A 23,326-nucleotide genomic window follows, 5' to 3' on the forward strand; every position below is an offset into this window, starting at 1 on the left:
AATTAACACTTTATACTTTATTCTTGTAATATTATGACTTTTTTCTCATTAAAAAGAAATAAAAACTCTTAGGCTGGTCCTAATATTTCATCATAGAATTAACCCAACCTCAAACTCTAAATAAATAGAATCTGTAAAACTTGCTTGTCAAACAAGATGGCTGCCTTGGATGTGCCGACCTCACTCTGAACTATGGAATCACAAGGAGTGCATTGGCAAAAAAAATCCCAATTTTCCAAAAATTAAACCTTCAAAAGCCAAAAATTGATTTATCGCCCAACCTTAATGGATAAAAAAAAAAAGAATAAAAATAAAGACAAGAGGAGAACAAAAGACAAAGAAGGAGGTTTGAAAATAGCAGCTAGAAGTGCAGAGGCAGAACAACGAGGGCGTGAAAACAAATCAACCTGTCCTACACCTTTCTGCTGGATGTTCACCCAGAGAAAACAGAAATGTAAAGGCTGCAGCAAACTAGTGTGTGTGTGTGTGTGTGTGTAGGCATACGTTTAAATGTGTGTGTTGCTCTCTCTCCCTCTATAGTCAGAGCTGAAATTACAGGCTTTGCAGAGACATTGCCATTTGAAAACCATCATTTATGCTTTGAATCATATAAGAGGTAAAAATAGTTGAAGACCGACACCAGAACTCACTAAGTCTGGAACAGCACACCGAGAGACCAGGAACCAACCTGCTACTGTCTGAGCAGGAGGAAAACAGAGACATCAAGGAAGTTGACAATTATACAACCATACATCTCTGAAAAGTAGAAGTGGAGCTTCCTGCACATCCAACATAAATGTAGCAAGTGGTGTCTGAATGGTAAGTCAACAAAAAAATGAATGGTAAGTCAACAACAACAAAACACTTCATATCATATCATCATACAGCGCACACAAAAATAAGACCTGCTGTTTATTCAATGTTATATTGCGTTATTGTGTTTAATGATGTAAATCACTTTGAAATGCCTTGCTGCTGAAATGTGCTATACAAATAAAATTTGATTTGATTTGACTTGATTCAAATGTGCTGGAGTTCCATTTGGGTTGCTAGGCAACAGGGCTGGGCTCTGCTGGGGTTGCTAGGTAACGGCGCAGTGTCTGTGGAATGTGGTTCGACAGTAAGGAGGATTTACAAACGGTTCGTTTTCCAGACAACATAGAACATGAACTTATTGCCAAAAAAATTTGTTAATGTTATAAGTAAATAACGTTACTCATGTTTTTAAAGCAATAACCTTGCTTTTGTTTTTAAAGCAATATTTTTTAAAAAAAGCAATAGTATAGCTTTTTAGTATTGCTTTAAAAAAACAATATTTTTGTTTTTTTAAAGCAATAATAAACAATATTATTGTTTTTATTAAATCCAAAATGCAAATTTTCCAAAAACAATTTTGTCTTCAATAGCGAGACCAAATTGTCTTGTCAATCTATTATGTTCTCAAAAACATCAAAACAAACTTTAGATCCTCCTGTTATTATGTCTCATCATAGTGCATGTAAAGAACTCAACTAGTCAAAAAAACGATAAATTTTTCATTACTAGTAGAAGTTTTAGTAACGAAATTAATACAATTATGGGATTTTAAGTAAAAGACCAACAATATGTGGCGAATACATTGTGAAATGAAAGGAAAATGATGCATAATTTCATTTATTTTTTGCAAATAAAAAAACGAAAAACCCCCCTTTATCCAAGATAATGCTCTGTTTTATATTAACATGTCAATCTGGATGTTTCATATATGTTACAAACTAAACCTCCTCAAATAAAGTTTATTATTAAAAATACATCAGAAAACCGAGGATGTCATTTTCTTTCCACAAATCACACTCAGAAGATCAAAACTTCAAATAAGGGAAAGAATCAAAACTCAACCAACTCTTTTGCAACTTCACAGAAAAGATAACACCTGTCAGATGTTTTTGTAACACCCTTTGTCGCTAAAAGCCTCCTTAGCCTCTGACAAGGTCTCATTTCGTTACCACTGGCAACGAAGCCACACATTTCCCCCATCTCTGCCCAGGCTGCACGTGTCTGCTGTGTGGGAGCGTGGCAGAAGTTGGATAAAGCTTTATTTCAGGAAGCAGAGCAGGAGATTACTTTTTCTACAGCTAAATGTTGTTCTTTTTTATTTTATGTGATCACAAACAAGCATTGAGCAGATCAGTTTGTTGATTAAATACACAAACAAGACAAATGTGAGGTATTTCTATCTGGGAAAGTTTTCACATTCATGTTATTTTTTTTTCTTCCTTCAGATCTGGACTTGTAAAATGTCTGTTTTTGTTTTCTGAAGGTTGTGGGTTTACGCTCAGTGAGCCTCCATATGCTTCCTTCACGCGGACGCTCTGGGGGAAGGTTACATGCCCCGCTTTCTCACTTCCAGCTATAAACATTTCAACAGGATGCGTCGCACTGAAAAGCTTTTAGGCAGCATTTTCACACATTTCAGCTCTATAGTAACACAGTTGCTCTTGGCTTCAATCTAAATAGTTCACTCAAGAAGAAAATGTTAAAAATCCTCATATTTTTTCTGAGTATGTTACATCAACTTTGGATGCTTCTCCAATAAAGAGCTTTTTTCAAAAAGGTAAAGCTCTTTATTGTAAACAGCTTCTGACTGTTAAGTTTTATTTTGTTTTTGGAGGATTTTTATTAATTTAATCTAACCTCAAGTCAAGGTTATTTGTAAAGCACATTTCAACAGGAATGTAGTTCAAAGTGCTTTACATCATAAAAAACAAGCAATAAACATTAAATTTTCTCAAATATAATCATCAAAATCATCAAGCAAATGCACATCAAATATTTTTATGTGTATTTGTCTACAATTCTAGACTTTCAAATCTAGAAATTAAAAGCTTTGTAAGTTCATTTTGGAGTAATTTTCTTGGTTTTTTATTAGAACTAATAAATACAGAAAACTATAGAAAATCTCCAAAATGCTTGTAGGAAAATGTGTCTGATGGAACAACACTGATTTTTAGGCTACAAAATGTTACTAAAAGTACAGAATACCTGTAGTGAAACATGGTGGGGGCAGCATCATGATCTGGGTTACCAGTTAGTTTTGGGTCGATTAGTTAGCTGCTAAACAGCCAAGTCAAAATGTCAATTAATTACATAGATTTTAATTTGTTATAAAATTTAACTTATTTAATCGCATTTTGACACGCAGCCGGAACCTTTGTATTCACGTGTTTCTGGTACGCCTGTATATCTGACGCACAAGCAGCATTTACAAACAAAAAAGCTGCTTTTCTATGGGCTTAATTTTTTTAACTTGGATTACCTAAAGAATAGATTAAAATCAGTCAATATATTTATTATCAAACTCATTTGTAATTTAGCAGCAAAAAGGATTTTTGAATTGAAAATGTTACTTATTTTGAAGATATATAGTTTTTCATTAAAATGCAATTAATTGTGATTAATATCAGACCCTGCAAATTATCTTGATTAAAAGTATTAACTGAGCCACAACCAGTGCATATCAACTGCAACATTTATGAGGTTTTTGAAATGGCTCATTTTCTAGACACCAAAAAAATATTAATTTATTGGTTAAAAAACCCCTGCTTTGTTGGTTTTTATAAGCGTTGACTGTTTTTAGAAGCAGTAGAAACACAAATGGAAATATAAAAACATGCAAAATGTGGCTAATTTAAATTAAAAGTATGCATTAGTCATTAAAACCCTGTATGCATGGACAGTAGATAAAGCTGTAATTTCACTCTGTAGTTTGTCTTTCATTCCAACAGTGGAGCTGCTGGTTTGAACAAATAAATGAAGCATGAATTTAAGCAAAGAAAGAGAAAATCTCTGAATTACCACAAAAATGATTTCATTAGTTTCCACTGGTGTTGAAAGAGCAACGAACTGCAGCAGGAGAGCTCAGTCAGCTCTCACCAGCTCTGACAGCGAGATGCCCAAGAGGTTTGAGCAGGAAGAGGAGCCTCCCTGTGGAGCAGCAGAGACAGAACCGAGCCCGAAACGTGCCAACAGCACAAAACACGGACCGGGCTTTAAATTCACCCACCGAAACAAGCAAACCCCAACCACAAGATGCAAGGTTCCAACAGTTTAAATATCTTCTGACAGGGCTGGAGAACAAATCAATAATATACGTGTTGATAGACATGTGATCAATAGATTATATTCCATATATTCTGAGTCCCAGAGCAGTCGGTGCCGCTTCCAGAGTCGTGACTAATAGCAGATTCAAAACGGCGTCACTGAGTGTTTTAGATGTATCCAGTAATGAATCAGCATGTGAAAGGCCATTTATCTGGCTGCACAAATATTTAGAAAAACCTTTTACAGAAATTAGATTTTAACTTACAGAAATGTTCATCGACCAAAACAGAGTTTTACAAAAGGCCAACACTCTGTGCAAATGTTTTACTTCACCAAAACTGACTGCTTTGTGGATGTAATCTGAACCAAAATTAATCAAACTAAATAAAAAGAATGACATACACAACATTATTGGCAGTGCAGCACAGCTAGTTGCAACAGGAAGTTAGAAAAGCAGAGCCTTATACCTCCAACAAATTTTAGAGAGAATCAAAAGTAAACTTCAGTATTATTGTTGCCAACTCTGTTACTCTAAAATGGACAGAACAGATCGGTGGCAAAAACGTTCTGACCCACACAAAACCCAACATGCACAATGTGACACACATTTAAATAATTTGCTACAAATTACCCTAAATAATTAAAAAGGAAAACAAAGTTTTCTTATGTCTGTGAAATCCAGAGGAATTTCTGCTCTCTTAGGCAAACATTTTGATGAGATTTTGTATTTTCAAAGTTTATTGAACATTATAAATTACAAGTAAAAAGGTAGGATTAAATAAGTGTTCACTTCTACCTCCTTTCCAAACTGGAAGTTGTGATAGATTATTTTATTTTTGGTTATGTAAGCACATGCTTCTTTTCTGTCCTACTGACTGCTTGTTTTTCGTGTTTTTAAAACAACATTTTATTTGGAGTAATACAAATAAAATGTCAGATTTAACAGTTAGTTTAACAGACCATCTATTCATTTTTAGTTAGCTTTAGTCACTTTTAGCTTGTAGAAAAAGATCCGGTCAAGAAATAAATAAAAGTCAACCAACTGAATTTAGGGTGTAGATACAATACAAGACATTTTAACACAAAACACTTTGCCTCTTTTTTTTTCATTTAACATATAATGATAAAAGTGAAGAAAAAAATAAGTTAAGTCATTAAAACATTAAAAAAACCCAAAGTAAAACCTAAAAGTACAAACAACATGGGCGCCCATTGTGCAGTCTATTTATATAATGCATTTTCTTTTCACAGTTAGTGGGTGTGACTTATATTCAGGCATTCTCAATAATCCATAAATTATTTTAAGGTAGGAAGAATAAAAATGGCAGCGACCCAATCAGAAACAAGCAAGTACAAGAGTAATTAACACTTTTCATCGCTTAGAAAGATCTAAGCTTAATATAAGAAAACTTTAAATTTCTTACTTAAAGATAAGAAATTCAGCTGCTTTGGGAACTGTAGCATGAAAACTGAAGGTTTCTCCATCAGAAACAACTTGTGATTTAAATGAAATCTAAAAGTGTCTGATTATCTGAGCGATAAAGGAACAGTTACAGAAAGACTTTCACTGACTCTTAAAGATACAGAAATTTCTCAACTTACTCGTGTGAAGCATATTTCAGGTTTCACGAGACAGGTCTGTGTTTTAGGTGGCAGCTGCAGAGCTACAGAAATAAAGTTTCAGCAGCAGTGACTCATGCAGTTTGCTGCCAGTCTTCGTGAGAGAGTCAGGCTGTGAAAATCAAAGTCAAAAAGAAGAACTCGGTTATTAGGGGACGCAGAGAAAGTATTTATGGTGTGGAAGATTTTTACTTTAGATGTGTCAAAACCGTGGACAAGCTTCTAAATGAAGCAGATCAGCAACAGTTTACATTTCCAGAACAAGTTGGTCCATATTTTAAATAACTTTTCCACAAAGATTTTCATGTTTTTGTTCTTACCGATTCTCTTTTTTTAGTGTTTTTTCCAGGCATCTTATGACAACAAATATGATTGTATTTCACTGGCATCTTATGCCACATAGCAACATAAAGTAGTGTAAAACTGAAGAGACGCATCATTTTCAAAGGAAACAAACCCAGTTAGATTCTTCAAGTTATGATCATCATGACTGCAAATGTTAAGGCTATTTTAAAATTCTCTCTACTTTACATAATTCATGCACAAATGTGAATTAAGCAGATTTAAATACTAAGATAAAAAGACTAATATCTTAGTAAACTTGAAATGAGACAAAACTCAAAATGATCTTTTCAGGAAGAGGTAAATAAGAGTAAATATTTCCTTAATATTGATGAAAAAGTTGTAGTTCCATTGGCAGATAAATTAACTCAACATGGGGAAATGTTTTGTTATAAGTGAAATATAACAGAAAAGTTGAACAAGCACTTTTTCACCAGTATTAAGGAATTACTTAATTAAAATAAGCCTGTATGTTTTGGCAAAAAGTTACTTTTAAGATAATTTGCTCTTATTTCAAGTGTACTAAGATATAAACTACTAGATCAAAAATACTTGGTAAGATTTTGTGTTTTTGCAGTGTAGTTTGCTGAATATTTTGAGACCCATGCATTATTTTATTCGCATTGATTGTGAACTATTTTGTGTTGGAAAATATATTAAATATTTTTTGTAAAGTTGATTTAATACACAGATATTCATGTCTATTCATTTTGTCTGAATTTCTAAGAAAAGTTATTTATTTGTAGCATGTTTATGATTTGACTGATAAGCTAACATTTTTAAACATGGAAATGTTACTCCCATGATTTTTATTTTTTTTATTCCCCAACCAAACATTGATTTAAAGCATTAGCATTGATGTTTTTTTCCATTATTTGAGGTCTGAAAGCACTGTACCTTTATTGTTAATTTGACCATTTCTCATTTTCTGCTAATAAATACTAAATTTTGGCTCAGAACTTCGGAGACATGTTTTCAGTAGTTCATATAATAACTATATATTTAAGCCTCTCTAAAGAACTCTGGGGAATTTCATTTTACTCAAACGCATACCAGTAAAGAGCAAAATCAGAGAAACTGAACATTTTATTTGCTCTCTTAATTGTTTCCAGAGCTGTATATAGCCTATATATATAATTCTGAAATAAGTTGAAGAAGTTATGCAAAGTTGTGAGACATCTCTAAGGAAATTAACTTCACAATGAAAACGGACATCGAACTCTGTTTTCCACTTCACTGCACTCAAATATTTTAAAGTTTCAATGAAAATCCTCCCAGGCAGCAGAGAGGAAAATCACACTGTAACAACGTTAAGTCCTCCTTACTGTTCTCCTCTTTTGTGGTAGCGAAGCCTGTTCCTTAGCAACCTCTTAATCAATACCTGGTGCTTATCTGGAACAACGCAGAACCACAGGAGAGGAAATAATGGAGGAATATTCTGCTAGCGGCCTCGGAGCACAAAAGCCAAGTCAGGCGCTAACGCGCGTACGTATCAATCACCGACCGTCTCCGTTAGCAACCTCTTGTTGCTGTCGGCTCATTTGAAACTTTCACAACAGGGGCGGACAAAATGCGCAGAATGTAAATTGGTTTGGGATTAAAGAGATTAAAGCCACTGGAGGCAACGTTTCCAAACTTACAGACAAGTACAGAAAGGAAGAGATAGAAGATAAAGATTTTTCCAAACTCATAAAAATATTTGCAATGCATATTTTGTTTTTCATATGATGCAGGCAATCAACAAAAGTCGATATTAAAACAAATTACTATCTATCAGATACAAATTGATAAATAAATCACTGTTTTTCTTAAATTAGACACACTTCAGAACTATTTCCCCATTTAATCTCAAAAATTGGAAAAAAGTATGTCTTTTTATATAGCGTTTGGAGTCAAATGTATCTTTTTTTATGAAAAAATTCATGGAAAGCACAAGTGCAAATCAAACTCCCTATTAATGTCCAGGTGCTGACATGTCTTGTGTGAAATGTGTGTGTGTGTGTGTGTGTGTGTCAGAGAGCAGCAGTGTGTGGGAGACCGGTGCTCCTTCCTGTAGGCGAGTGGGGGCGGAGCCGAGCGGCGGTCAGGTAAATAACAGATTACACACCACCGCATCTCACAGGACTTTATCCCACTTCTAGCTTCCAGCATCACACTTTCACCGTTCAAGCCCTCCATCTGCAGCAGTTACACCTTTCAGGAAAAACTAAAAGGTTTTTAAACCTCCTGTTTGATGTATTTCCACGTTTACATCCTCAAGATTATAACCCAGCGACTGCCTGAGACACTTTCACCCACCCACCGCTTCACGTACAGTTACTTCAGAATAAAGCCGTGTTATTGCACCGTGTCAACTCCAGCAAATTTCCTGAATGTGTGTCTAATAAAAGCGCAAACAAACAAAAAAGAGAAAAATTCATTATCGCATGTAGGAGGTATTAAGCACTTGAAAGTGTGGAAGCATCTACAGCGTATGAGGGTGGTGATAGAATAAACCTGGATGAGCGGGGAAAAAATGAAATACACTTCAGGCTCAGAATTCTGAAATTAAAATCCAACAGAACTTTTTACTACATTTTAAACTGCTACTTTAACCAACATCTGAGTGGGAAAAATTACTGCTATGTCACCTTTTGGCATCAGTAATGTCAATCTTTACCCCATTTTTGTGTCAAAAATAGATCCATCCATCACAAAACGTTGGATTAAAATTTGATTCTGGTGTCAGAGTTTCCATCTGTGCAATACCAAGTTGTTTTTGAAAGATCACACTTTGGGACTATTCCTCTGTAAAACACAACTAGAAAACTAGTTAAGCTCATGGTGTCAGTAAAGGTTAAAAGAAAACAAACCAAAATATGATACTTAAAAATACAACATAGACGTTCTATTATAATCAATCGATATTCTGGATATTAGAGTTGTCCTATAACACTTCCTCTATGCTTTACAAAACATGCCAACTACATGTTTTTCTCAGATAATGAGATTTTACTCTGCCTATTTTGAGCTCCTTTCAGAACCAACTGACAAACCATGTTAGAATTCCGCTTGGGTTGCTTGGTAACGGGCTGGGCTTGGCTGGCTGGGGTTGCTAGGTAACGGGCTGGGCTTGGCTGGCTGGGGTTGCTAGGTAACGGGCTGGGCTTGGCTGACTGGGGTTGCTAGGTAACGGGCTGGGCTTGGCTGGCTGGGGTTGCTAGGTAACGGGCTGGGCTTGGCTGACTGGGGTTGCTAGGTAACGGGGGGTGGGAGGTAAAGGGAGCGCAATGCCCATGGAATGTGACTTAACTGTCAGGAGATTTTTAAAACAGTTTGTATTAAAAAAAAAGTAGTAACTTATTGCCAGAAAATGGCTGGGTGGGTTTTTTAAGCACTTGGGCTGTTTTTGGAAGCAGATGAGACCAAAACGGACATACAAAAACGTGCAAAATATAATTTATCTTTGTATATGGTCCCCTTTTTAAGCCTCTCTAAAGAACTCTGGGGAATTTCTTCATCCCATTAATCTTTAAAATTATATTTACAGTAATTTAAGCTTGATTATTTTACACATAAATACATAAATAGTCATTTGGAAACAGATTTAGGGATTCACAGAGTAATGGAATAGAAACAAATACATTAATTCAAATACAATATCCTATGTAGCCAATTAATTGAGTAGCTAACTAAACTGAAACAAAACTATAATTAAAAACAACAAATGACACAAAATAATGCACAGTTTGTTGGTCTGTTGCCGTCTCTCCTCTAATCTCGTCTTCTCTGCTTGCTAAACTATCAGAAATCTGTTCACTGCTCCATTTTCACACGCTCCCCTCTGGACTGACTTCTGGTCTGCAGAAGAGCGTGCTTTAAACTAATTCGGTCCCGCCTTGGGAAACACCCAAAATATGCTTTTTGTTTTAAAGCCAAGCTCGGCCAATTATGCAGAGTCTTTTTCCACATCAGAGGAAATCACTCATGTCTCACAGAGTGCTGGCACCCTGGCAGGTGGAGGGCTGCTCTCGAATCCAAACCCCTGCTATTTATTTATTTATTGCAATGATGACTGAATTAGAGAAATAGTTCAATGTTTAACTTAATTTTACATATTATACATCTTGGCTGGGCAATGTGGCTTGAAAATAAAATCTCAGATTTTTTGATACCAGATCCGATTTCTAATTGTAATAATTTTTTTCCCCGCTTTATTTTCTAAATTTTTAAATTACAAATGGCAGATAAGATTTTCAACAAGTGTTCTACAATGACGTATTAGGGCTATGCTATGACAACTTAGTAATAATGTTAGCAGAAAAAAAGACACCATTTTACCAGAAAAATCATCTTAAAATTAGAAAAAAGTTGTTTTAATAAGAGAAAATATTAATTATCAAAATATAACCAGCTCAGTTTGTGTAAACATTGTGTGAACATCACTGGAGCTGAAAAATATATTGAATATATATATATAAAATAAACAAAACAACACAAGCAACAAATAAAACTATTTATGAAGTCTCTGTAAACAAAATTGTCATGAAAAAAGTGCTAGTTGAAACCAAAGCACCAAACTGAAGACTTTTGTCATCCAGTTTCTAGTAGAAAAAGAAAAACAATAAATTATGCAAATGGAAATTATTGAGCTTGTTTTAATTTATCGTGCGATTCATTGATTTATTGCTTATTGCGACAGGTCTGTGTATTGGTGAAAAAAATCCCAAATTTGACAAAATATTGACTCAATATCAATTAATTGATATAATCAATTAATCACCCAATTATAAATCAAATTCCTGTACTCAAAGCATTCACATCAAAACCCTAATAATCCCTGGTAATTCTTTGGTCACATAGTAACAGGCGCCCCAACAATACAGTCGCAGCTATTTTTAAGCTCTTGATCTGATGCAAATCCTTCTGGCTCTGAAAGGACGAATGACACATTATGCCTGGCAGCAAAATGTCCTCCACAAATACGGAGCTGGTCTCAGTATTCTCATGAATTTTACAGTGCAATCCAAGGAGAAAGCTCCTAACCAAGAAAAATGTGTCTGAATGTCTCGGTTTATCTCACTGCGCTGTGGGCCATTTCATCAAACAAATGCTGACATCTACTTCGGTTTCCACCCAACAGCAGGAAAGCAGGTGCTGCAAACACCATTGCTCCCACTAAAGTCAGAGGGTTTGTATGGGACTGACCTGCGTCGGCCTGGCTGAAGACGACCATGGTCTGTGCACCCACTGTGTGCATGGTGAAGGGATATTCCCTCGGGGCCTGCAGGGACTCCTCCTTCTCTCCTGCAGCCGTCATGGCAGCCAGCTCCTCATTTAGAGTGAAACACACCTGAGAAAGAAAGAAAAAACGACAACAAACGGCTCAGTCGATACAAAACAACAAGTCATATTATCATCTGTCTTGTGCTTAATCGGGTCAGAAATGATGCAGTGAACTTTTATTGATTCCTGAGAGGAAGTTGAGTCATGTAAGAGCAAACAGAGAAGGAGCGCAACAAAGCGGTAAGAGGATATCAACTACAGGAAACCGAAGTAATAGAGCTCTTCATGCTGAGCCATGCAAAAGTATTCACACCCTGTGAACTTTACATTAAGTTGCAAAACAACCACAAACTTCAACCGGTATTTTATTTGTCCTTAGAAGTCACTTAAAAGGGGACCTATAATTCAAAATACACTTTTTGGACGTTTTTGTGCTTGCATTGGGGTCTCTGCTACTTCGAGAAAGAGCACAAGCGCTTAAAAAAAAAACACCCACCCATTTTTTGGCAATAAATTTATGTGTTTTGGCATCTGGAATCCGAATCATTTCGAAAACTTCTGGATTTTTAAGTAACAATGGACAGGCACAGCCCATCACCTAGAAACTTCAGTAGAGTTCTGCCTGTTACCTAGCACCCCAAGCTCCAATTCCAGAACATTTGGTCAGCTGGTTTTCCTGATGTATGCAATGTACAATGGCTGCTGGAAAACAAAGTTGTTTTGTTGTCGACTTAATATTCAGAAGCTACTTGCTGCACTCTTGTTAGTTGTGCATTAGGCTCCCCTTGTTCTTTTCAAAGATTTTGAATGTGTTTGCAGCCATTTTCACATGTAAATGTAAATGGGGGCGTGGCCAAAAGCAGCTTATTTGGATTTAAATTACAGAGGCCCTAAAATATAAAATTATTCTGAGAGAAACTCAGAGAAGGCAGAACTGACCATTCTGAAATTTCATTATCAAACATCACATTGTTTGTGCAAAACAATGTATAAACATGTTTTGTAAAGCCTATCCTGTTCAAAGAAACATAACAGGTCACCTTTAAACGGTAAATAGAAACTAAAAGTGAACTTTTTGACATTAGAAAAGTAACTCTCCCCATATTCCAGAACACAACATCCCCGCAATGATGACTGGTGGTGGCAGCATCACAAAGTGGAGACGCCATACTTCATTAGAGACAGGAAACTGGTTAGAGTTGATGAGAAGGTGGCAACTTTGAGAACTACAAGCAGAAAAACAACTATATTGGCAAAGTTACGATTAAATAATATGTAAAGGCTCAGTCAAAGTCCAGACCTAAGCGCAATGGAGAATCCGTGACTTACTGAGCAAAGAAAACGCGGGGCTACATTCATGTCACCAAACAAATGTTGAAGTTTATGACTTAAATATGACAGGAGAACAAACCCGTGGCTTGATCATGAAAAATGTCTCACCTCTGTTTTTCCTTGTTTTCTGTAAAACAACAAAAAACAAAGCATCACTGATTTGTGGAGCAACTAACATTAACTTAATTACCTGCATCATTAATCTGTAGCACATAAAAGCCAAACATCAGATATCATGATTGGTAATCTGCAGGTTTAACAGATAAAGAACTTGTTGATACATACTTTTCTATTGATATCTTTCCAACTTCTCCCTTTTCTGTGACTTTCTCCCATTGCTGCGATAAATATTTGGGAACCTGACGAAAGGTGAAAATACACGCTAGTTAATGGTTTTTGCTAGCGTTTATTTCTCAGCTAAAACGCTAAAATGATCATTAAACATTTAAACTTGTGAGCAAAACACGGAGACATTTTTGTTGAATCTGTGTGCTTCAGTCTTTGAACAAACATGCATTTTAGTTTACATGAACAAACCTTAACGAGCCACACGCCCTTATTCTGTCGGAGTCCAGATAAATTCACCTCCTTTTTGTCGGACATTGTTGTTTCTGACCGCAAACTGGAAATAGCGCCTCCATCTGTTGAAGAAGCATCAAACTTCCTGACTTTCAAAATAAAACAATGCATGTTTTATTAGAAGAGAGAAGATGGAGAGAGTTTGAAAAAATATAGAAAAGTTTAGTATAATAGATATACTGAAAGAAGAATTTGGGAAGTAAACATATACAAATCATTATTTATTTAAAGAAAACGGAAGTGTTTAATACAATTCGATTATATTGTTTTTTCATATGTAGAAATTATTTTCAACTTTTCAAAGTGGAAACTCAGAAATTTCCACTTTTTTTGTCTTGAAAATTTCTGATATTAATCTCAAAATTTCTGATTTTTTTGGCAGAAATTTTGGGGAAATGGGAGGGTCTCACGACAGCGTGGGAATTCTGGCTCTTTTTAGAGATCCGGCTGTTTCGGCTCCAAAGCCGCTCTTCAGATTTTTTATTTATTTTTTTATTTTTTTATTAATTCATTATCCAACAGAAAGATGAATGAGATCAGCTCATAGTCAGAAATTACTATATTCAACGGCTCTTCTTCTGGGTCATTGTAAAGTAAAAGGTGCATTTTGAGTTTTAAAATACCATATGAGTCTGTTATTTGGCTTTTGATGTTACATTTACAGATTTACCTGCGGAAAATTGATAGATCAGGAGCTTTTAATGAATAAATCTTCCCATTTTGTCTAAAACTTGTGTTTGTATTGAACCAGCAATCAGGAAACATGCTTCTGTTACAGAGAAGAAATGTTTTCTTCTCTGAAAAACACCAGTAATAAATCTCAGGCTCTGAAAGAAGTGAAGGGATTATTTAAATCCACAAGGGGGCGTCCTGAACTGTCTAACACTGAAGATTGAGGATGAAAGAGAATTAACTATAGTTATTGTTTTAGTATAATGTAGAAAATATGTGATATTAGTTACACACAGAAAATGTACATTTTAACACTATTTGTTGCTTATGATGGTATAAAAGTATAATAAAAATGCTCTTCGCTTGCTTATATTCTGCATTGTTCAATGGACTGAGGGCTTGTTTTTTCCCCTCCATGTATGGGAAACACTGTGCTGCCATGAGGCTGTGGCATAATTCAGGATCACAGCTGATAGAAAGTTCTTAGGGTGCAGCCATACTGATCTGTTGTCTTGCATGTTAATACACAATTCGATCACTATGTTGTTTTATGCAACCACTGCACATTATCAGTTCAGCTTTACCGCTATTTTAAGTTGATTTTTTTTCTCCAAAACACATTAAAGAAAATTGAAAAGTGGAGGAAAACTCTGTTTTTATTCTTTTATAAATTGTGTGAAAATCACTTTGCCCCCAATGTTTATCTTCAAAGTTTAACATTGTCAGTGGGTTATTATAGCTGCATTTGACAACAGACTGCCATACAACGTATTAATGCGCAACAAAAGAGCTTGTGGTGATCTGTGTATTTGTAGATGTCTGTGTTTAATTTAATTTGATTAAAAACCTGTTTCCCCTGGTTTTTTTATCTAAATAGATCTAAAAAAAAACCCAGGGGAAACAGGTTTTTTTTTTATCTAAAAACCAGGGGAAACATTCTTTCCTCTGTATTTAGAATATTTTTAAAAGGTAAAATATTCTCATAAAAGGATTAGTGCAAACAACTGCAATAGCTTTTCATTTTAAACTGATATTCTGATAAAGGAAGTGTATTTTTGTGGTTTTGTCGTGTATATAAATTGTTCCTATGCTAAGCATAACTCCTAAGTTTCGGTTTCGTCACTCAAAGGATGTTATCCAATGATAATATTTAACATTAACACAGCCTGCTATGACGGTAGCAGTTTAGACAGGTAGCACCGACAGATGGCCATCTATCCGTGCTATGGTAGGAAAATCTGATGAGGTAGCATAGATAGTCAGAACACCTGTTGGCTCTCAGGTTTGTTCTTAAAAGCCAGAAGAAGTCGTTAATGATTGCAAATCTGCTGAAGACCAGGGTCGAGCACCGCACTGATTTCATCGTTTGTCCAGGTTGTGGGTGGCTCTCTTATGCCCACAAGCTTCTTTAATCGCTAACATTTAAATCACCGACTTCAAGCTGTCTGAAGAGAAAAACGTCTGTTGGCAATGTAAATGAGCTTATTGTCACTGCTTTAAAGTCGTGGCAAAAGAATTAAAATACTACACCATGTCAATCAAAAAGTCAGGTGAATGAATCTCACAATAGTGTCACAAAACATAAAGGATTGTCTTGTAAAAGCAACCATTTTTTATTTTTATTATTATTGGAATGTTTTGGTGATAGACCAAAATAAAGTACTCGGGGGACACAGGGAAGTAAAATGAAATTAGAATAAATTAAAAGAATACAGCTTTAAGTCTTTTCACCTCCAGAATATTACATTAAATTCAAATCAATTCAAATTTATTTAATCAAAGACGGCACATTAAACAGTGTTGCGTGATAAAAACAGATAAACTGTTGTTTTGTACATAAGGTTTCCAGCCACAGGTTAATTTGCAAACACAGGCTGGGATTGGACCTTTATTAAAAGGCAGCAAAATTAAAATGAAAGATTCCTTTTATATGCACACATTTCTGACTATAAGCAAGAAAAACATTACAGATTATTTTTTCTAAAACAGCTAAAACTCAGCCAAACAACATTTTTAAATCTACCATTCTCAATTGGTCAGTCTGGACTTTGACTGAGCCATTCTTTGGAGCGATTCTGAAAGCTTAGTGTCTGCAGACTGATGATGTTTGCAACAAACCTGGTTCTGCATATGCTGCAGTGAAGGTGACATAAATGAAATAGATTAAAAGAATAAATAAACAAATTTTGACAAACTTCACATCTTTATCATCAAAATAAAACCCTGTTACATATAAATATATAAATATATATACATATATAGCTAAATCATAAGAGAATATCCCTTATTATTTTACTTTTTCTGTAAATGCTTCATCTTCCAGATAACTATTTAGAAAATAAAAAAGGTTTATTGAATATATTTATGGTATATTTGTACATTGCTTCAATTCTTCAGCAATACTGCTCCACAAAGTCACTCCACAGGTTGATACAGAAATGCTTTTCATTCCTAAAATTTATATCTGCTCTTAAATTGTATCTGGCATCTTTTTTCTTTAATATTTTTGAGTAATAGATTAGATTATGTTTTTCTCCGTACATTACCTGTGCTGTTTTGAATTTAACCAAATCCATAAAACTGAATGTACATGATTTTATAAAATAGTGGTTTTGCGTTTGTGGTCTTGCAAGTTTCTGTAGGATATTTTGAAAAGTTGTGTTAAACATTATTTACTCTCTTTAACGACACCGGGGGGACAATTTAAAAATAATGACATTTTAAAGGGTAGATAATAATTCAGTAGTGACATTTATTACTGCCTCATCATATCTGTTTCATAACTGAACCAAATGAAATGTAAAAGAGGCCTCAACGAATGTGACTCCGGTGGATCCTGAGCATGTTAATCTGTGAGTAACGATAAAGATCAGGTCGCTGAAGGCATTCGTAATCTTTTTTTTTTTTTCAGAAACATTGGTAATGTTGTGATTATTGCTCAACTCACAGCTGGCTTTCTGATGCTAGAGCCTTTATTAGCATGTAGAAGTGAGATCTAGTCATATGTGGGAGGCATTATGATGCCAGGTGTGAACACATGTGACCAGTCATCCACATGGGCATCGTTATATCGATGTTGAAAAGACTCTTACAAATCAAGAGGTGATTGTTTGCATAAAGTAACAAAGTTTAAAGTAAGAGTTAGAGGATATCAACATGTTAAATCTATTATTTTCTTTAATCATTCTTACCTTTAAATGATGGCTTCATACCTGGACCTTCAGAGACGTATAAAGACAGTTTCAAAGTTGGGCTTTTATCACCTGAACACTAATGTTTCTAGAGCAGGGATGTCCAGTCTTTTCGTTTCATGGGTCATACATGTTGAAACTACTCTGGGGGCCATAACATTGTTAGTATTTTCCTTTAGCTGCAAAAAACTATTTAATAACATTTATTTTTTACCTGCTAAATATGATAAAGGATAAACTCAACTCAATATTTTAATGAAATAACCAAAGCAATCAGATTCCTGCAGACATTTATTGTAGAGTTTATACTGAAAACAGGTCTTGCAGGTTTGCCAAATTTAAAATAAAACGACAACAAACCATATCTTACATTTTCATCTTTTCCTAGATTTGTTTTGTGTCTTTTCAGCAACAAGAACAGGATTTTGTTTATTAAATGGTCATGCCCAAGTCTGAATTTTAGTAAAAGTGTTTTTGGTACTTATTATTTATAAATTACATTAAATTTATAATGTAAGGGGCAAAAACCTTGCCCCTTATATTTTCCATTTTAAAATTTTAAAGTGAAAACTTTAAATTTAGACTATTCTTGAACAGTAATCAACGGCCACCCAAAGTTGTTCTGATGGCTGCAAATGGCCCCCGGGCCGTACTTTGGACAACCCTGATCTCAAGAAACTCCTCTATGCATTTGTCTTTAGTCGCATTGATTACTGAAACAGTAAAAAGATCAATCACACAGCTGGACGCTGAATCCATAACGCCTTGTTGATTCAGTCAGAGGCTTCTTCAAACTCGCTGTTATACAGACTGCTAGTGGAGATCTTTCCTGTCAACAGCGATCACTATTTATAATAACTCTTTGAAGAATTTGAATGAATATGAGTTAAAACAACATTTAATTTCCCTTTGAGGTCAATAAAGTATCTTTAAATTAGAATTTGGTACCTGTGTCTGTTACCTGCAGTGATGAAGAATTTATTATTTTGACTATTTTATTTTATTTATTTTTTCCCATTCAGTGGAGCACCATCTACTTTAAAGGTTTTGCTAAAAATAAAAGATCCGACTTTCTTTGTTTTTAGAAGGAAAACATAACAGAACGTTTCTAACAAATATCTGCAGCACAGTCAATAAGAAAATAAATGTTTGTGGAGGTCATTTAAACATGGCTCCAGAAACAGAAATCTGTAATTATTTTTATTTGTATGGAGCATTCTTTGAAAGACAGCTCTGTTGGCAGACCAGAGTCGCTTGTCTTTTTTGAAATTCTCGGCATTGTAAAAACTAGATGAAGCAAAAACAAAGAAAAACTCTACTTTTGTATTTCTCAATGTAGACAAGGCAGCTTTCTCACTGCAGCAGCTCATTTGTGTATACTGCCATCTTGTGGACAAATGTGAAACTGCTTAGATTGAATGAATGAATGAATGAATGAATGAATGAATGAATGAATGAATGAATGAATGAATGAATGAATGAGTAAGAGTGAAATAACATTACTAAAACTTCACATTCAGGGATTTAAATGTGTATATGTTTTACAAATGGCAGATAACAGGAATCAGGGAGTGTAAAGATAGCAGCATTTATATGTTTATACCCCAAAGTTGTTTTTTTTTTTTATTTGATCTATTTGAATTCATTCTAAGCCATGTGTCACAAGATGCCCAATTTTTTGTCTGATGAAAGAAAGGCTGAAAAAATAAGCAGAAAACTCCCTCCAAAATCAGTTGCCTCATTGTTAGCTTCCCCTACAAATCTTTGATGTGTGTTCAGTTGACAATGAAGTAGACCAGGTTTGTCCAAAACTGTCTTTTTGGATTGCAAAAATTAGACTACAGTGTTAAAGGGGAAGTTTTATGGTTCTAAAAGGTTTGGTGTCTTAACTTCCCGAATGTTAAGACACCAAACCTTTTCGTTAAGTCGTGATCAATGTGCACTGCACCGTTACCCCGTTACCTAGCAACGCCAGCCAAGCCCAGCCCCTTTACCTAGCAACCCAAGGCGAACTGCAGCACATTTGGTCAGCTCGTTTTACTGCTGGAAAAGACAAGTCTTTTGTTGTTGGCTTACCATCCAACAACCACTTGCCTTATTTTTGTTGGTTGTGTAGAAGGCTCTACTTCTGCTTTTCAAAGATGTACAGTAAAAGGGCAGAGGGGCTGTCAGTTACCGGTTGCTATGGTAACCACCAACTGTCAAGAGCATCGTAACAGAACTTATAAACCAATAAATGTCAAGACAACAAAACGTTTTGACTACACAAAATGAACCTGGAGAATAAATAACCACATTTGGACAAACTTCAAATCTATAATATTGTTTAAATAAAACCTTGTTACAATAAGAAATAACTATAAGTTTTTTATAAAGCTGAAAACAACAAAAGAAGATAGTCTGCAAGTCTCAACAGGTTATCAACATGAATGAATCTGATTAAAAAGATCCAGACAGCTGTTTATTCTCAGCTAATGCATTAGCTGTGATGGATACTGAGTAGAGTGCTAGGAGCTGTGGGCTGTAAATCCTCAGCGCAGTAACTTCCTGTTTTCATTCTGGGTCTGTCAACACGGTGACCTGAGACGTCTCTGCAGCACAGAGACTCATTCATGTTGCTGCGGACAGCTGGTCAACCATCAGCACGTCCACATCAACCTTTCTGCTGGAAGGTTGCAACGTCCAGAAACAGTTTCTAAGGTTTCCCAGCGTGCTTCTTACAGTTTTATCAGCATCAGAAAGACTGACACAATGAAGCTAAAGTCCACCTTCACCTGGCTGAGTGTTTCAGTAGCTGCTGCCAGTCGCTTGGTGGTCTCAGAAATCCCTTTTCAACAGGGATAAAATGAGCCTGGCAAAAGATTTATCCCTTGTTTTGGCTTTCTCCATCAAGGTCATTCCAACTTAGAAAGTGTTTTAGCCACAAAACACTTTCCCTGTTTGATTATATTTATATATTAAAAAAATATGTATATTTGAACAAGAAGAGGCTCATCTTATATTTCTCCTTCAAATGCTGATGAGGATCTAAAAAGGGCTTCGGCATGAAAGCAGCAGCAGAAAGAAAATAACTGATTTTATTTCTAAAAGTTTTTGAAGCTGAATGAAAAGCCGTTGTCATGGCAACCCCTTCTTGGCAGCCTTAACAACCTGAGAAGGGAAGCAAAAGAAGAAAAAAAAGAGCTATAAGGAAAAATAAAAAGGATTAAAAGGATGTTTTCAGTTAACCCTAACTTAAAATAAGACACAACAGCTGCAAAAATCCTGTTTTCTGGACCAGCACTAGACCTGAATGTTTATGTAATGATGGAAAAAAACATCCAAAACAAGTCAAGTTGGTGTTTTATTTAGCTTTTTTTTTTCTTTTTGCTGATTTTTATCAGTATTTTGGAGTTTAAATTATAGAAGTTCACCAGTCAAAATACATTATTTTCTTTATATAGAAACTTTCAAAAGTGATTTCCAACTAATCAGAATCAAAATCACTTTGATTCTCATTAGAATCAGAATAAGTCATTACATCAAAGTTTCTTTGATGTAATGGTGAAAAAAATAAATAAATTATGAATGTGAAAAAAGAAATATATGTATAAACAAGGTTTCACCTAAGCCGGGTGGGGGCACAAGTAAAGCCTGGTGGCCCGCCAGACTTATAATACGTAGGAGGAAATCCTGTATAAATGTGCAGACAGACTGGCCGGTGTCTTTATGCCAGTCTTTTAACTATTGTTCATCAGTCTTCTTTATTATTTATTTCAAAAGATTATTCTACACAAAATAAGGAGTTATGATTCAGGCTTTACCTTTTTTTTATTTATATTAACCTGAACTTACAGGTAATCTTGTAATTCATTAATCCAATGTCAGTGCAAAACATCAACAAGATCAAGAGAACTTAAAAAAGGCAGTAGCTATTAAAAATCTTCCACCTTCTGCAAGCTTGGATCAATTATGTGTCCACTGTCGCCTCATGCTTGCTTAGATGGGAGGATTGCTGCAAAATCAGTGAATCCTTGTAACTGGCTGAGTTTTTGAAGAAACATATCCTGAATCCTGCCTGTGTTCAGTTTAAAATCTGCATGAAAAATTTAAGAATATTTTTATTATAATGCTGCTTCAATTAGATATTAATATTGGACTTTTGACTGATATTTTGCAAATAACACTGATCAGCCTGTTGAGGGTGCCATAATCAAAGTTCTTTCTTGTTGGCTTTAATATCAGAAAATTCAATTATTTATGATTATTTATTTGTGGGATTTCTTACATTGGGGATTTATTTTATGCATCTGATGTGTGTTTATTAAGAACTGCAGTATTCCACAAATACAAGTCATTTGAAGTTATAGAAAAGTGAAAATTAGTCTTAAAAAAATCCAGCCAGTTGCTTGCAAAATGAAGTTGCTGTGACTTTGTTAGTCACAAATTGTCTTGAAAGTAACATCAATTCACTTTACTTAAATTTAAAAAGCAAATAGTAGGCAAGAAGATTTAATTTCTTAAATTAGGTCCTTAAAGAATGGTTTCATGTAACGTTTTATATTATATTCATGGCAACATGTTGATCAAAGTGTTTGAAAATCATCTCCATAAACTTGTCTCTGGGTCGGTGCCATCTCAGATTCTCTCCTTCATTATTAAGTGCAGTATTTCCACAGGCGCCTCTCAGGTTTCCCTTTCACTCATCGCTCAGGTGTGCACATCTAAGGTTACTTCTTTGTTTAATTCATTGCGCTCACTGTATGCTTCTTTATCCGTGCAGTTTCTGTAATGACTGCACTGAAACGTGCAAGCCTTTAATCCAGATTTTTATTAGCCCATATCTTCATATAAAGTCTCTCCCTGCGGAGCGGTTTACGTTTTAACTCCATACGTTGTACAATAAGTAGTAAAATCTGTTCTACTGAATATATAGGAAACTAATAAGTGACTAATATCCAAGTTCCCACATGACTTATGCATGAAAAATAAAGAAAAGTTAGATTTATGAGTCTGCAGATGAAACAAGTCTTCATGCCTTTACCCACATTAATGGTAAAGGGAAAAGAACAACAAACATTGATAGGTTGTGCAGCAGACTGCATGTTGTGGCGCATACATGTCTCCAGGTGATATTTTGCCTGCAGATTAAAACAGGTGTACAACTTTAGTAAAACTGGAGCAGGTCAGTACAAGTTTTTCAAAAAGCTTTAACAGACAGAGCTTTTTAACAAAGCTCACATTTTAATCAAATAACAAACAACAGAAATGACCATGGTAAAAAAAAAATGGTACTGTGAAAATGTACTTTCTGTTTCAGATGTTATCTGTCTTTCTTCTTTTTGTCACACTTGAATGTGTTTTATCATCAAGCTATTTTTTTTATCAGAAGGCAAACATAATTCCAGTAAATACAAAATGTAGTTTTCAAATCATAAATGAATTGATTAGGAAGAAAAAACCCACCAACAGTCCAATCCAAACCTCTTCTCTTATTAATTTGCTGATTGAGCACATCTTCTACTTGTTTGCTTTCACTAGCAGCATCCAGGACTTATTACTGACACACCTGTAAAATAAAAAAAATAACCAAAATTTACTGTAAAATCACAAAATATTGCCAAGTAGTTTTGGTCTTGTTTCTAGTGCAAATATCTCTGTACACGTGAAATAAGACAAAACTAACTTACAAGTAACTTTTCAGCAAGACGTAGAGGTTTGTTTTCAGTAAATACAAAGGTATTAGATTAAAAAATACGGCTCAAAAGTAAAAGTAACAGCTCAACAGATCTAAATCCTGTTGAGAAAACGTGATAAGACTTGATAAATATTGTTTACAGACAATCAGAGTTGCAAATTCAGCTCTAAGTGTTGTGAAATGCGGCATTAGATTTTGATGTAGAACAGATGAAAACAAATGTGCACCACATTTTGGTAAAAGAAAAGTATTGTTTTCTTTCAGCTTCAGAATTATGCCTCACTTTGGATTTGTGTGTAACAGGAAATCCTGTTAAAATACTCCAAAGCTGTAGCTGTGTAGTGATAAAATTACTAAAAAGTTGAAGGGGCGTGAATACTTGAACAGGACACAAACTAAAACCACGTCAAACAACAAATCTCCCAAATAAAAACTGGACCTGGATATCCAGTGATGATCAGAAAACACCAGAACACAGACAACGTTACCATGCTTGAACACTGAAGTTCATTGACCTTTAGTGTCCAACAAAAGTGGACATTTCTCCCAGCCGGGGGGAGACAGAGGC

The 23,326-nt window shown here is 35.0% G+C and overlaps 1 protein-coding gene across 2 annotated transcripts in view; it reads right to left on the reverse strand.

The window, feature by feature from the left end:
• LOC103141498 (general transcription factor IIF subunit 2-like) overlaps nucleotides 1-23,278 on the reverse strand; it is a 72,037-nt gene extending 48,759 nt beyond the window's left edge. For both annotated transcript variants that reach the window (XM_016673882.1, XM_007557169.2), the window contains exons 1-5: nucleotides 23,274-23,278; nucleotides 13,177-13,280; nucleotides 12,925-12,998; nucleotides 12,748-12,766; nucleotides 11,230-11,374 (exon numbers count right to left, since the gene is read on the reverse strand). In XM_016673882.1, the coding sequence (XP_016529368.1) occupies nucleotides 11,230-11,374; nucleotides 12,748-12,766; nucleotides 12,925-12,998; nucleotides 13,177-13,242 (304 nt within the window). In that variant the 5' untranslated portion in view covers nucleotides 13,243-13,280; nucleotides 23,274-23,278. The remainder of the gene's footprint in view (nucleotides 1-11,229; nucleotides 11,375-12,747; nucleotides 12,767-12,924; nucleotides 12,999-13,176; nucleotides 13,281-23,273) is intronic.
• Nucleotides 23,279-23,326: the final 48 nt, after the last annotated feature.

The sequence above is a fragment of the Poecilia formosa genome, unplaced genomic scaffold, assembly GCF_000485575.1.
Source record: "Poecilia formosa unplaced genomic scaffold, Poecilia_formosa-5.1.2 Scaffold84, whole genome shotgun sequence".
NCBI classification, from domain to species: Eukaryota; Metazoa; Chordata; class Actinopteri; order Cyprinodontiformes; family Poeciliidae; genus Poecilia; species Poecilia formosa.